Source organism: Synchiropus splendidus, chromosome 19, assembly GCF_027744825.2.
Source record: "Synchiropus splendidus isolate RoL2022-P1 chromosome 19, RoL_Sspl_1.0, whole genome shotgun sequence".
Taxonomy (NCBI): domain Eukaryota; kingdom Metazoa; phylum Chordata; class Actinopteri; order Syngnathiformes; family Callionymidae; genus Synchiropus; species Synchiropus splendidus.
The window spans coordinates 11685661-11699679 of NC_071352.1; the positions used below are offsets into that span (position 1 = coordinate 11685661).

The 14019-nt window shown below is 42.6% G+C and overlaps 1 protein-coding gene across 3 annotated transcripts in view; it reads left to right on the forward strand.

The window, feature by feature from the left end:
- Positions 1-14019, forward strand: part of stat5a (signal transducer and activator of transcription 5a) — a 55176-nt gene that overhangs the window by 37297 nt on the left and 3860 nt on the right. For 2 of the 3 annotated variants that reach the window (XM_053852518.1, XM_053852520.1), the window contains 15 exons: positions 737-826; positions 1395-1569; positions 2614-2744; positions 2818-2969; positions 3753-3908; positions 6350-6529; positions 7171-7252; positions 8064-8186; positions 8265-8357; positions 9185-9391; positions 10514-10608; positions 10830-10972; positions 13118-13273; positions 13345-13396; positions 13679-13789. In XM_053852518.1, coding sequence (XP_053708493.1) covers positions 737-826; positions 1395-1569; positions 2614-2744; positions 2818-2969; positions 3753-3908; positions 6350-6529; positions 7171-7252; positions 8064-8186; positions 8265-8357; positions 9185-9391; positions 10514-10608; positions 10830-10972; positions 13118-13273; positions 13345-13396; positions 13679-13789 — 1946 coding nt within the window. The remainder of the gene's footprint in view (positions 1-736; positions 827-1394; positions 1570-2613; positions 2745-2817; positions 2970-3752; positions 3909-6349; positions 6530-7170; positions 7253-8063; positions 8187-8264; positions 8358-9184; positions 9392-10513; positions 10609-10829; positions 10973-13117; positions 13274-13344; positions 13397-13678; positions 13790-14019) is intronic. The other variant, XM_053852519.1, reaches the window with a different exon arrangement.

Genomic DNA, 14019 nt, shown 5'->3' on the forward strand with positions numbered 1-14019 from the left:
ATGATTCGCAGATATGTTTCCACTTTCTTGTGGCATTATAATCGACGTTGTATTTTATTCTTGGTGTTTTGACATGAAGTCATATCGAATCTCAAATGAGTGGCCAGTCAATAATTGTTGCACCTTTGAGGTGGTACCCGGATGCAACTCCGGTTCTCTGAGTACGGTTTTTGCAATTGATTTAATATAACCGAGACCCTCCGTGATTTTATATATTTGAACATAAAGGGTGTTTGAAAATCGCAATATGGGTTTCTGTGTGTACTTTTCTATACCTGCTTTTGTGATTACTCTGTTGAGTGACAGCATGACAAAATAATGGATGACTGCTGCGGTTGGGTTACAAGGTCAAGCTCACCACTCTTGTCACCTGGTAGGGTGAGGTAGAAAGAAATATTTGAACGAACAAGATGTTTGAATGGACAAGAAATTCAGCGTCATTCACTCCGAGCGCAACGTCACTCATTCTGAAAACTTAATGGATGTTTTCTGTGAAAGTGAAACTTCATTTTTTTTAACCTGCTCTGCCGTGGGTGCATGCCGATGAGTCATGTCTGCGTATGAAACTGCCCTGCTCCGCAGATATATCATTAAACCAGTCTAATGAGTTTTAATGGACCGACGTTGACTGGAGATCTTACTGAGCTTCCCTAATTGGCGAGTCCAGCGCGGCGAGCGCTCGCCTCGTCAGTAGCTAACTGGCTTTAACACGGCACATGTGCTCCTTGTCTTTCAGAGCACGTATGACCGATGTCCTCTGGAGTTGGTCAGATGCATCAAACACATCCTCTACACCGAGCAGCGACTCGTCAGAGAGGCCTCCAACGTAAGTGCATGAATATATGAATGTATTTGTGTGGCAAACACAACAACAAAAGCCTCTTCTCCGTGCATATTTCATCCTGAAATGCTCTGTTTTTCTTCAAAAATCGCAGGTCCTATGTCAGTGAAAAAACATTTTGAGCTCCTTTTAATTTCCCTCTGGTATTTGTTGATCTTTGGCAACAGTAGTTTAAGACGTGAGCATCATGGTGGTGTGTTGTTTGCAACACGCGGCGAACCCTTCAGCTGGCGGGGCATAAAACAACCGTGCTGAATTGATTTCCAGTCACACCATGTTATTCCTATTAGCAGAATGCATATTTGGGCTGATTGAATTCTGCCTGATGTGAACTTTCATAACTTACCTCACGGACTGAGGAGCTTCAGATTGTTAGAGCTCTTTCTCTTTTGATGAACGACATCCTTTGACTTCCCAATAGGATTCTGGTTCCCATAACAACCGCCATGTTGTTATGGAACCTGTGATGGCTATATTTCTGTCTGATAGAACACCAGCCTTCCTATTTACTGCCACGCGCTGGTCACTCCTGTTTCTCATTTCGTTTTCACAGTCGAGCTCGCCGGTGGGGGGGATTATGGACAGCATGTCGCAGAAATATCAGCAGATCAACCAAGCCTTCGAGGAGCTGCGTCTGTTAACGCAGGACACAGAAAACGACCTGCGCAAGCTTCAGCAGAACCAGGAGTATTTCATCATCCAGTACCAGGAGAGCCTTCGGATCCAGGGTGAGATCAGAGGAGTGGATTACACTCTGAATCACATTCTAGTCCATGTCTTTACTGGTGTCAGACTTAAACATATTTATTTCTATTAAATAAACTTTCTTTCTCAGGGACCATTTCTTCAATCACCAATTCCGGGTTCAAAACATTCATGATGAAAATTACATGAGATTGTGCTGATGGAATGAAAATTGAAGTTTAAAGACACAGAAGATAGAAGCGCTGAAAATGTCCTGTGCACTTTCTGTTGCAAAGAGTCAAGCGCTTCACATGTTTACGTTTACATTAGCGTCCACCAGGGGGCACTGACAATAGCTACAGGTTTCTAAGTTTTATCGAGCAATTGAACGTTCAAATGAAGGATTTGATAGCGCTTTCTACCACCTGTCAAACATGTATGTGATGAGCCAAAAAATCAAAATCAATTTTCCTTTTCGCGCCTATGGAATGACTCCGGGCTACTTCCTGGACTGACCATGACACGGTACACGTCGCCCCATCGACCAGGAAGTAGAACAGACAAATGATCTGCATGACAAATGTTGTCTTTTGCCATGGGAGAAAGTGCCATTGAATCTGTCATTGGGATTTACTCATTAAAAGGTTTCACTGAACTCAGGTTGCAACAGCTGGACACATTTGGAACCAACACCGTGGCAATTGAAGTATTTCTAACTCTCAGAGCAGTTGAGTGTAACCAAGAGCAAGTCACTAAAATCAATCTACAGATATCGAGATAGAACAGGGACATGTTATCTAAGTCAGCAAACATGTGGAGGCAGAGTTGGATGTGGATCCAGTCAAAAGATAAAAGCGGGCCAAATCAATGTGGAAAGAGTTCCCTCTTATTTAGGAAATCCTTCTCACGCAAAAAACATGTTGGTTTCCAGTTCAATAGGTTTATTTGTCAACTGTCACACCAGTCAGAAAGTTTAATATTTCCCTGTAATCTCTGTCAACATTCCATTTCACTCTTCCCCTCTGCATTTCCATCATCTTTTAACTTGTCCTCACATCCCCGTTTTTCCCTGGTCTGTGCCTCCTCAGCTCAGCTCACCAGTCTGGCCACGCTGCCACCTGCTGACCGACAACTACGGGAGCCTGCTCTCCTCAACAAGAGAGCAACAGTGGAGGCATGGCTGACCAGAGAGGCCAACACACTACAGAAATACAGACTCGTGAGTCAGGATCTGAACCCCTGGGGTATTTCTGAGCCAGTGGATGCGACCACATCTGTTCTCTCCCATCCAGGATCTGGCTGAGAAGCATCAGAAAACACTGCAGCTGCTCAGGAAGCAGCAGACCATCATTCTGGACGACGAACTGATCCAGTGGAAGAGAAGACAACAGCTGGCAGGCAATGGGGGCCCACCTGAGGGAGGTCTGGACATCCTGCAGTCCTGGTGAGATCCAGTCCACCTCCCACAGAGATCACAGCTCCTCACTCATACAGGTCACAGCTTTCAAGAGCTCAGTCGACAATGCTAGGCTTTCAGATTGAGAAGCGCCCTGCTGCAACAGAGGATTCAAAGAAAGATGTCGGAAGCATGAGATAAAAACATCCTTTTATCCTGAAGTGGCAATGCTGTGCTGATGGAGCGAAGGATGTCACGCTGACTCCCCCTCCCACTAATAGGAAAACAACATTTATTTCAAAATTTTTATCCTATATCTCACTAATATGGCTATTGTCTGAAGCAAGTTTTTGATATCTGATGTTTATTAATGTAATTTTCAGCAAATATATATCATTGTCCGAACATGAACATCCTAATGCCTTAGATCTCCTCTGCAATTCTGATTTTTTTTTACTTCAGAATCACGTCATTGACCTCATTTATTTTGGCTGTGTTTTTTTTATTTCAAAGTCTGTCTCATTTCTCATGAATTGATCTTTTTTGTTTCACATTTTTCTATTGCAACAAAACAGACTTCCATAAATGTGAACAGAGATGCAAATAAAATTGACAGAAAAAGTTACTGCGCACTGAAATAAAAAGGCAAAGTAAATTGAATGAAAATGTTTGCAATTGTATGTTTGCGTTTGAACTCTTGTTAAATCAGAGTTTTAGAATCTTATAATGTAAATAATAGACAGTCGCAAGTAAAACCTGGATCTTATTTTGCTGTCGCAGCAACGGCCGCAAATGAAATCTGAATCTGAACGTTCGAATCATCTTTTGTAGGTGTGAAAAGCTGGCGGAGACCATCTGGCAGAACAGGCAGCAGATTCGGAGGGCCGAGCACCTCCGACAGCAGCTGCCCATCCCTGGTCCCATAGAAGAACTTCTCAGCGAACTCAATAGTACCATCACAGACATCATTTCAGCACTGGTTACCAGGTAGGTGTGTGGGACTTTCTGACCTTCTGGCATGACTGAACCCTTATTTCAAAAATATTGAATAAAACCTTTGTGAATGCAGAATCAATTTATGAATACAAAGATGCTCTACAGTGCAAATTATGGGGAAATAAACTATAAGTCACCTTATAAATATTCTGAACATGTGCCTTTGAGCTACAGTGATGTAGCTGCAAAATAAAAGATCCATTTTCTCTATGCCTCCTCATACGTCTGATTTGTTTGAACCTAAACTAGAGTCCTGTGAGATCCAATATGCCACTAATAACCGGCAGCTTGTAGTTTTTTAATCTCATATACTCGACAATGTCATGTGGCACGGCTTTAAACGTCCAATTACTCTTGGTATGATGGTATGAGAACTTATTTGCAGCATCCCCTCAGGGGTCGACATACAGTGCTGGTTTGGTGCAAATGCAAAGCTGTGTGTTTGATGAATCCATATTCATCGAAACAAAATATTGGTCGTCATTTTTATTTCTTGATCATTTTGAATCACCTGATTTAATTTGTACTCAGGTCATCTGTTGAGGAGATTCAAGGTATATAACATATTGGGCTGAAAATAAAACCGTCAGCGAGATGTGTTGGTGAGAAGGAGAAAACTGTTGGTTTCAGTCAATAAAACAAACAGGTTCTCTTTGCTTCGCCTTGTGAAATGTCCTCTTTTGGGTCGGCCATGACAAAGGGATCCTTCCACAAGTGCAGTGGAGAATCTTGATGGTAGATAGTGTATTCAGACTTCACTACAAAGTTGGAAGTGATCAACAAAGTAGCTGCGTTTTTTTTTTGTGTTCTTTTTTTGGTGTGTGTTCATGCGAAGGTTGACTGTGTGTTATGCCGTTATTTCAGTTTGTCTTGGTGTTGCAATATCTGTGTGTCACTGTATCCTGAGTGCGGCAGGCAAGCTGCAATACTAGGCTGATGTTTTTATGAAGACTGGGACCAGATCACTTCAAAATCTTTAGTTTAAAGGAACACAGATCCATCTAAACTTCCTTTATGTCGTATGTTTGTCATTGCACCAGTATGTTGCTCATGTCAAAGTATTGTATTGAGGAGTGTTAAATTTGAGTTAATAAAAAAAAACAAATCTTAACACTGGTCACTCCCGTCAAATCCCATATCCAGACCCCGGGCACTGGAGAGCAACCTTGAATCAGGAAATCAGTTGAGATCCATTTAAAAGTATAATCTCATTTGCAAGGGTCATACTCGTTGCACAAGGGCCTTTAATCGCCAGATCTGGTGCCACTGCACAGCGACTTGGTCCGCAATTAATAAATAAAATCATAGAAAGTCAGAGATGCTGTACAAGCAGCCAAAAAATGGAAGATAAGACCAGATAAGATCTCAAGTGGCCTCAAAAGACTCTTGCAACACGCACTCCTTTCCCTGAATGAACCTCCATCCGTTGTACACACAAGAGCCAAACAAGCCGTCGCACATGCTCCACCTACAGGCCTGGTTTCCTCAACAACATCCTCTTCTTGGTCCCTAAAGGTGGTGAGAGGTCGCGAGCACAAACGCGGGTGTTGTTTAGAGTTCAGCGTGTCCCCCTCCTCTCCGTGAAAGCACGAGTTACCGTTTAGATGGTCTCAGTAGCAGAAATGATTGCTGAATGAGGGTGCTGTGAGGTCTTGATCAGTAGTCTTCCATAGTGATGTATTTACTTATTTATATGTATATTTTTCTTAATCCTGGCTGAAACGTTGGCAAGTCTCTTATGGTTAAGAGGCCATATTGTGCTTTTTAGCATCTATAATGAAGTCTCACCTGTAAACACTACAGCTTTGCATCAAAATAAAAAAAAATTTATATGTTATGCCAAGTGTAATTAAAAAAAATAGCATTTAGTGCGCAAAAAAAGACTATGAGAATGGGCCTTGGACTAATGGTGGAAATGGAAGGCCAGTTAAAATACATACAAAATAATAAAATAATACAAATAGTACATTTAAAAGCAACTATCACTTCAGGTTCCATTTTCCCCTTAAGCCGATACGAATGATTGTTATACGTGAATTATAGGTATGGTCATCCTTCCCTATGAAATGCACATTTTTAATCGGAGAAAGAAAGTTGCCTGATCGTGTATTAGGTGAAAGGGATCTGAGAATTGTGCGTTTGCAGGAGTCAAAACCACACAAATCTCTAGAGGGTGTTCAAAAGAGAGAAGCACTGTGAACGACTGACTCGCCCCAAGCTTAAGTCAAACAGGAAAACACTGCAGTATGACAGCAAATATGACTCAATCACATGGCTACGACTCATTATGTATCATCCATAATTTCATACTAATTTGACTTGCATTGGTGAGGATCTTTGGTGTCCTTGAATCCCCCCAAAAAAGGAGCAGCAAGAGCACACACCCACGAAGGAAACAGACATGAACGGTGTTTTATCCTTCGCTTCTGCAGCACCTTCATCATCGAGAAACAGCCTCCGCAGGTGTTGAAAACCCAAACCAAGTTTGCCGCCACTGTGCGCCTCCTTGTTGGAGGGAAGTTAAATGTGCACATGAACCCGCCCCAGGTCAAGGCCACCATCATCAGCGAGCAGCAAGCCAAGGCCTTGTTAAAGAACGAGAACACAAGGAAGTAAGTCATGAACACTTTTTGTTTGGTGTCTTGTTTTTGACTGCAACACAGCGAACTAGTTTTCCAACCTAGTCAAGGTGTCGAGCCTTATTTGAGCCTCATCTGTGTTCCAGACAGAACCAGGGGTAGATATTACTGGTGGAGGTAGTTATCAAACCTTCAATGAAGCTGCCGAAAAGGGGCCGTAAATGCTTTCTTTTTTTTAACCATAGTTTTTCTCGCTAATCCCCCCTGCGCTGAGGGCAGACAGAGGTCTGTCCCATACTTTCTGTGCTCGTACCTCAGCTCAGAGACATGGTAGGAACTTGAACAATGCCTCACTGGAATTCTGGGTCTGGATGTAGGTTCCACTTTTAGCCTGTTCCACAGCCATGTTCCACATTCCTCCTGACCAAGAGAAACCTTCCAAGCCTGCAGGTCAGCCAGGGAACCAGAGCCGGGCTGCCATCAGAACAATTTAGTGGATCATCGCTCCTAATGTGCTGCACAGACACATCTGCTTTAATTTTCTAACCTGGCACAACATCATTTGGATAAATGGTCTCTGAAAATTCCATCTCCATGAACAGCTGTGTGTTTTAAACTGCCTCCATATACGGTGTTTGTTTGACTGATATTCCTGTCATTCTCTGCGGCGACAGCAGCGGCGATATACTCAACAACAACTGTGTGATGGAGTACCACCAGACCACGGGAACATTGAGTGCTCATTTTAGGAACATGGTGAGTGCCAAAGCTGCTCATGTGGGCAAAGAATTTTCATATTTCTTTGGTTCTTATCAACCCCACTGATGCTGGGAAAGAGTAGTAGGTACCTCTTTATTTCATAGAAAATTGTTATATTATATATATATATATATATATATATATATATATATATATACAAATATTACAAATATTCAAATAATACAAATATTAATATGCACAACATTGAAGTGCAAAGCAGTAATGTAGAAACAAGCAAAAGCATTGATTTTTTTTTTTTTTTTTTTTTTAGAATGATATTCCATATTAAAATAATTCAGAAGTTTTGAAGATAACTAGTGTGAATATTACTCAAATAAAATTCTTTAGAACATCTAAAATAAATGACACCACACAGTAAATCTAATATCAGTGGTGCGCGGTTGAAAATATTGTGGTCACACTTTTGATTGGGGAATAGTTATTACTCTAAATAAACTACTTATTCACTTGTATTCACGGAATATTAGCCAGTAATAAATCATTCGTGGCAAGTATTGATTAACGTCTTCTTAAGACCGACTAGATTTTACCCTGGAATAGTCACCGAAAGTTCACTCTTATTACCAAGTATTAACTGTTGATAAGCAAGTAAATTGTTTATTCATAGTTAATATGTGATATCCGATCTAAAGTGTTACCAAGATAGAAACATGTTGAGGAAACAGATGAAAAACTAAACGAAAGAAAATCTTGAAAGTCATGAACATAAAGACCACATAGCTGGATTTAAAAAAACAAAACAAATGCAACTCATGAAGTTCACTTCATCATGAACGCTCCTCTCCAGTCTTTAAAAGGGATCAAGCGGTCAGACAGAAGAGGAGCCGAGTCCGTCACGGAGGAGAAGTTCACCATTCTCTTTGAGTCTCAGTTCAGCGTTGGCGGTAATGAGCTGGTGTTCCAAGTGAAGGTGAGTGACCCGCACTGACCATTTGCCGTCTCGCTGTCGTTGTAACTCAGCAATCATGCTGTTATCTGGCCCGGACAGACTCTGTCGCTTCCGGTGGTGGTGATCGTCCATGGTAGCCAAGACAATAATGCAACAGCCACCGTGTTGTGGGACAATGCTTTCGCAGAGCCGGTGAGTTATCATTAAGTAGAAACTGGTTGTGAAACTGCTCCCCTAAAGTCTGCATGTACAAAACTGTTAGTGTCATTTAAAGCAGTGATTCTTAACCATAGGGCTGGGGCCCATGGTTGGGCCGCAAGGGCCTCTTTGAGTATTTTTGTTTGACACCTTTGGGCCATGAGGGCTGCGAGACGCTCAGTTCTAATACATTAGCCACGTATGGTGGCAGTAGTGTGTCACTGAATTGACTTGACAGCTGCAAATAGGTGATAGTTACCAACTATGGAGAAGTTCGAAAGTGATGCTGCTCCCTACCAACAGTAAAAACTCTTTATGAAAGCACCGGTTGAAGCAGTTTTGAAAAACAATTTTTACAATTTACACTTTACTTATATCTTCTTTGGACTTTAAACAAAATATATTATTTTTATTTAATGATATTTAGACATGGTTTTATTGTATTTATTTAATTCAGAATTTTATTCAGTTTTTCCAATTTTGTCAACAGTTTGCTTTTGTTCTTTTTTTTCTTTAGTAAATTTGATGGACACGACTTGCTACTGGTTCTGCTGCTGGTTGGACTTTTCCATGACAAATAAATGTCTTTGCGATGATCACATGGTTTCATGTCATTTCACGTGGTTTTGGTTTGTTTACATCTAAGGAGATTAAATATGGTTATTGATCACAAATAAAATCAAGAGTAATGAGTCAGTTCTCTTACTTGAATGGGCCCCGGGCCCATTTGTTCTGGGAAAGGTGGCCAAATGTTTTTGGGGTTCATTTAACTATCCTTGTCCTGTGCTGTCACTAACTGAATGCTTCCCTGCTGTTCGCAGGGTCGGGTTCCTTTCATGGTTCCAGACAAGGTTCTCTGGCCTCAGCTGTGCGAGGCCATCAACATGAAGTACAAAGCTGAAGTTCAAAGCAACCGCGGCCTGTCGGAAGAGAACCTGGTCTTCCTTGCTCAGAAGGCCTTCAGCAGCTCCGGCAGCAACTCAGACGACTATCGCAACATGACCATGACATGGTCGCAGTTCAACAGGGTCAGTTCTTTTTTTTTTTTTTTCCTTTGCCTCAATGATGTCAGGAGCAGTAAAGCAGTTAAGCTTGGGTCTTAATTCTGAGCACGCTCAGATTATTCAGGAAGACGAGGCTTAGATGAAACTTGATCCCTTTGCAGCACGACTGCTAACTGGTTTTAACGTAGTTTGCGTCTAAGAGGAATCTTATATCAGGGTTTTCTTTGGTCGCAAATTAAGACATAACTGACATGTAAAAAAAATAATTCACTTCTTTGAAGATGAGCGAGACTCTTTGCCAAGTCATTTGTGGGGTTTCTTGTGTCCAAAAAAAGGAAGGAAGCAAATAACGTATGGGTAGCAGTGCTCTTATTATTGGTCTGTCTGATGTGTGTGATTCGGAGCGTATAACGTGATGTCAGATGATTCAAACCGAGAAAATCACAGGCGTTTTATTTACCTTCAAGCAGAACTTCGGGCACATGGGCAAAAACATTTTTAGATGTGAGGAGTTATGATTCTAGTAGTTCAGAACATTGCCGAGTTTGTTTCACGAGTCAGTCCCCATACAGAACCCCGTTTTTAGAATTGATCCTCATGCATTTTTAAGTCGGGTGCACCACTGACCTTCACTACTGCAGACAGCACCACTGCACCCGCAACTTATAGACCGAACAAGATGTATTTTTATTATATTCCGTCTCAAATGGAGTGGGTGTGGCGAATATTCTGGTGCACTCTATAGCCCGGAATTTAATGAAATCATTTGGTAACTGGATTTAAAGTATTAAACATTCAGTCCTCCTGGAACAGAACCCCTTGGCTTCTATTTGCTGCACCTCCGCCTCCGTGTTCAGCCGGTAGACTGGTCTTGCTCTTAATGGGCCTGTTTGTCCACATGGTCGACGCTGGAGGCCCCATTTTGTGGCTCAAAGCAGCTGGGGGGAGCAGGAACACATCCACTGGCTTCATTCGATTAAAGGAACATTGGCGATCGGTCACCTCCTAGACGTGTGTAGGCTGAACATTGGCTTTGACCTTCCCTTCAGTCTGAATGGTCCTGGCAGCTCTTGGATGGACCGTTGTCAAGTGTTTGAAGTGGTGAACAAAAGAACGTCTGAACCTTTTTTCTCCTCTCTCTGACAGGAGAGCCTGCCAGGACGGAACTTCACGTTTTGGCAGTGGTTTGATGGTGTGATGGAACTCACTAAAAAGCACCTCAAACCACACTGGAGTGACGGGTGAGTGAACGTCCGCGGTCTTTTCGCCGACAACCTATTTGCCCGCTGACAGCTCGCCTGCTGTTTCTGTGCAAATGAATTTTATCTCCAGGAATGTATTGTCAGGTCTGACAGCTGTCACAGATTAGGGAGAAAATGCTTGATCCCTCACGCTTCCTTGGATCAGAACTGAGGAGAATGATGAGAGGAGATTTGCCCTTCTCATCTCTGCTATATTTCAGGGCCATTTTGGGATTTGTGAACAAGCAGCAGGCCCAAGACATGCTGATGTCCAAACCCAACGGTACCTTCCTCCTGCGCTTCAGTGACTCTGAGATCGGAGGGATTACCATCGCCTGGGTGGCTGAAAATCCCAACAAAGCAGGTTTGACATTCTCAGACTATCATGGACAAAAGTGAAAAATGTCACTGCATATCAGAGGTTATTGCCGGGCAACTTCTTATCTGCTCCGGAGGATGATACACTCAACCCACCGTTACTGGTCTCAAATGATGCAGACTTGTAAACATGTTGTTGGCAAGCACACACCAAAAGAGCTGGCATTTATAAAGGCTAAAAAAAAGCAATCACGAACAATAAAAACAGAATTAATATCCACACAGCTATAACCATCTTTTATGCAGGTGAAACTAACTATGAAAATCTGTTTTGGATTTGGATGAGAAGCCAGAGCTGGTTCTTAAAGTGCGTCTGCAGCACTCGTCTGGACACTTTGCAGTGCATCATCCACCTCTATAATTCTGTCAGAACCAACAGTGATCTTAGATTTGTGAGAAAGTCAGTTGTTTCAGAGACGGGGGGCTTCCGATTGTCAACTTACTGTAACGTCTTCCTCACCCTATCCATCAAATGATCGGAACCCGACTGGAATGTGAAGTGAATTTTCACCTGAAGAGGATGTATTAAGCAATGAGAATGCTCTTGTAGTTGGTGTCGAGATGGATCTCAGTGTTTAGTGTTCAGCTGGACTTGAATTTGAGCAATATCAGTCACTTTTTAAAGAAAAGAAAAGCGGAAAAATAGCGGTTGCTTGAGTCGCAGCCACAGGTGGCACCATTTCTAAACACAAGAGGGGCCTATTTGGTGGAATAAAATAAGAGAACAGTGTTGATGCCAAGTTGCATGAATGAATGACTGAGTGGAAGACATCAGTTCCTGCTGTGATCAACAACAACTGCTTGCTGTTGGACGTCACTGATGCTGCTTCAGGCCAGTTAGCCATCTCATGTGACACAAACCCTTTTTCTTACACCAGTTCATTAAATGTCCCACATCGACCTCATGTAATAACCCGTGACAGTTTCCATCTTTGATGTCATGTAAGAAGCACCGGTGGCTTATTTGATGTGAAAATGCGTGTGAAATCCAGCCAGAGTCATGGACTCAAAACTGACGCTGGTGGAAAACACCCGCTCCGCTCCAGTGTCATTTCCAAACAGGCTGTGGGACTCGGGACAAGATCTCGGGACTGACTCCACAAATCATTCCTTCACTCGACTTCAGTTTTGTTGGCAGCTTCATTCATGAGATTAAAAGCAGACACAAGTACTAAATCCACAGAATCGTTGATCAAAACATTAACCTCAATTTCTAAATCAAAGCAGACCAACAACCAATGATGTGTCATCACATTTATGGGGAAAGAAATATGACAGTCACCTGTCGTCCTTTGATGTCTATGAACTATTTAATCACGATTATTTTGTCCTTTTATCCTGAAGTGAACTTATATCGCCACAGCCTCATTTAGTCTCCTTCATTGTGGATGTTATGGTGAAGTCATCACATTGTATGAAGTGGTGCACTTAAAATTGGTGACTGAAAAATGCTCCCAGTGGAAGAAAGTGGAGTCGAGTGCATTGCCTTTATTCTTCCCACAGTGGGGAAACTGTGGTTGTGATGGCAGTATAGCAATTTATACACGATTAATCTGTTCATAACGTGTTAAATGATTAAAATAAATAAATCTCATGAAGTCCCAACCCTAATTTCTAGACATCTAAGAATGATTGACTTGATTCAGGGCAAGTCTCGAGACCAGACGTGGGCAAAGTGCAGCCTGTGCCAGAAATAGAAATGTACTTTTTTTCATTTCTATTTTTCATCTTTCATTGCAGTTATAACTTATGTAAAAATGTTGCTAAAATCTTCCTACGTTTATGATTTATTTCTAGACTCTTTATAATATATATAATATATATATATATTATATCTAATATTTTAGCAAAAAAATGAAAGTTGAATTTAAATGTTACACTTTTTTTCTTCTTTCTGTCTTTCTGTCGTTTGGCTTGACGCCACTCACAATGTGGCTCTTTAGGATGCTGCGCCACTAGCCTCATTAATATTCTAGTTCCTGTGTTTTGCTGTAAATAATAGCAGCTTGGGTCACAGTCTGCTGGATGGTTATGCAAGGCTTATGCACTTTATCACTCCGTTTAGTTATGTTTTGGAGGTTCACTGAGAGCCCACTGTTCCTGAGGTGCCCTTTCTCTGCTGCTCCTCCAGGCGACCGAATGGTCTGGAACCTCATGCCGTACACAGCCAAAGACTTCACCATCCGCTCTCTGGCTGACCGTATCAGCGATCTCAACCACTTGCTGTTCCTGTACCCAGACCGACCCAAGGACGACGTTTTCTCCAAATACTACACGCCTCCACTCTGTAAGCAGCTTTGCACATGTGACCCGGGACATGGAGCCCACTGACGTGCCTCTCTCTCTGTGTTTCCAAAGCCAAAGCGGTGGATGGCTACGTGAAGCCACAAATCAAGCAGGTGGTGCCTGAGTGAGTCACTCTTCTTTCCTCCCGCCGTCTCTTCCCCCGTGTGGCAGCGTTCAGTTAATCTGCACCGCAGACTGAATTCTGATCAGCCATTAGCCAACTCTTATAGTTTGAGGGGGCCAATTATGGAGGACAGGGGCCCCTGAGTGAGCGTGTGCACTGGTCATTACACTTGGCGTGCTTGGTTAGCCAGCCCTGCTCCCCGCCGCCCTGCACGCTGGCTGGCTGTCATGATGCGCACCACGCCGAGGAGGGCGCTAAATATACATGTGCTTTGCTCCGCAGGTTTGCTACGGCGAATCCAGACCCAGCCAGTGGCAATCAAACCTATATGGATCACGGCGCCTCTCCTGCTCCTGTAAATCACCCGCACCCATACGGCATGTACCCACCCATGTGAGTAAGGAGGCCGTCGTGTTGCTCGAACCTCATGGCAGATGTAGCACAACGTGGGCACGCCTTGATGTGCCACGTGGATTAGCAATGTGGCTTTCACTGCCACCTTTTCAGCTCCTCTCTACATGTATTTTTCATTTCATTTTTCATACCATTTTTAGCGTATGAAATATTGTTTTTCGAAATTATTTTAGTTCAGTGAGCCGCATTGAAGATTAGCTTGAGCTTGC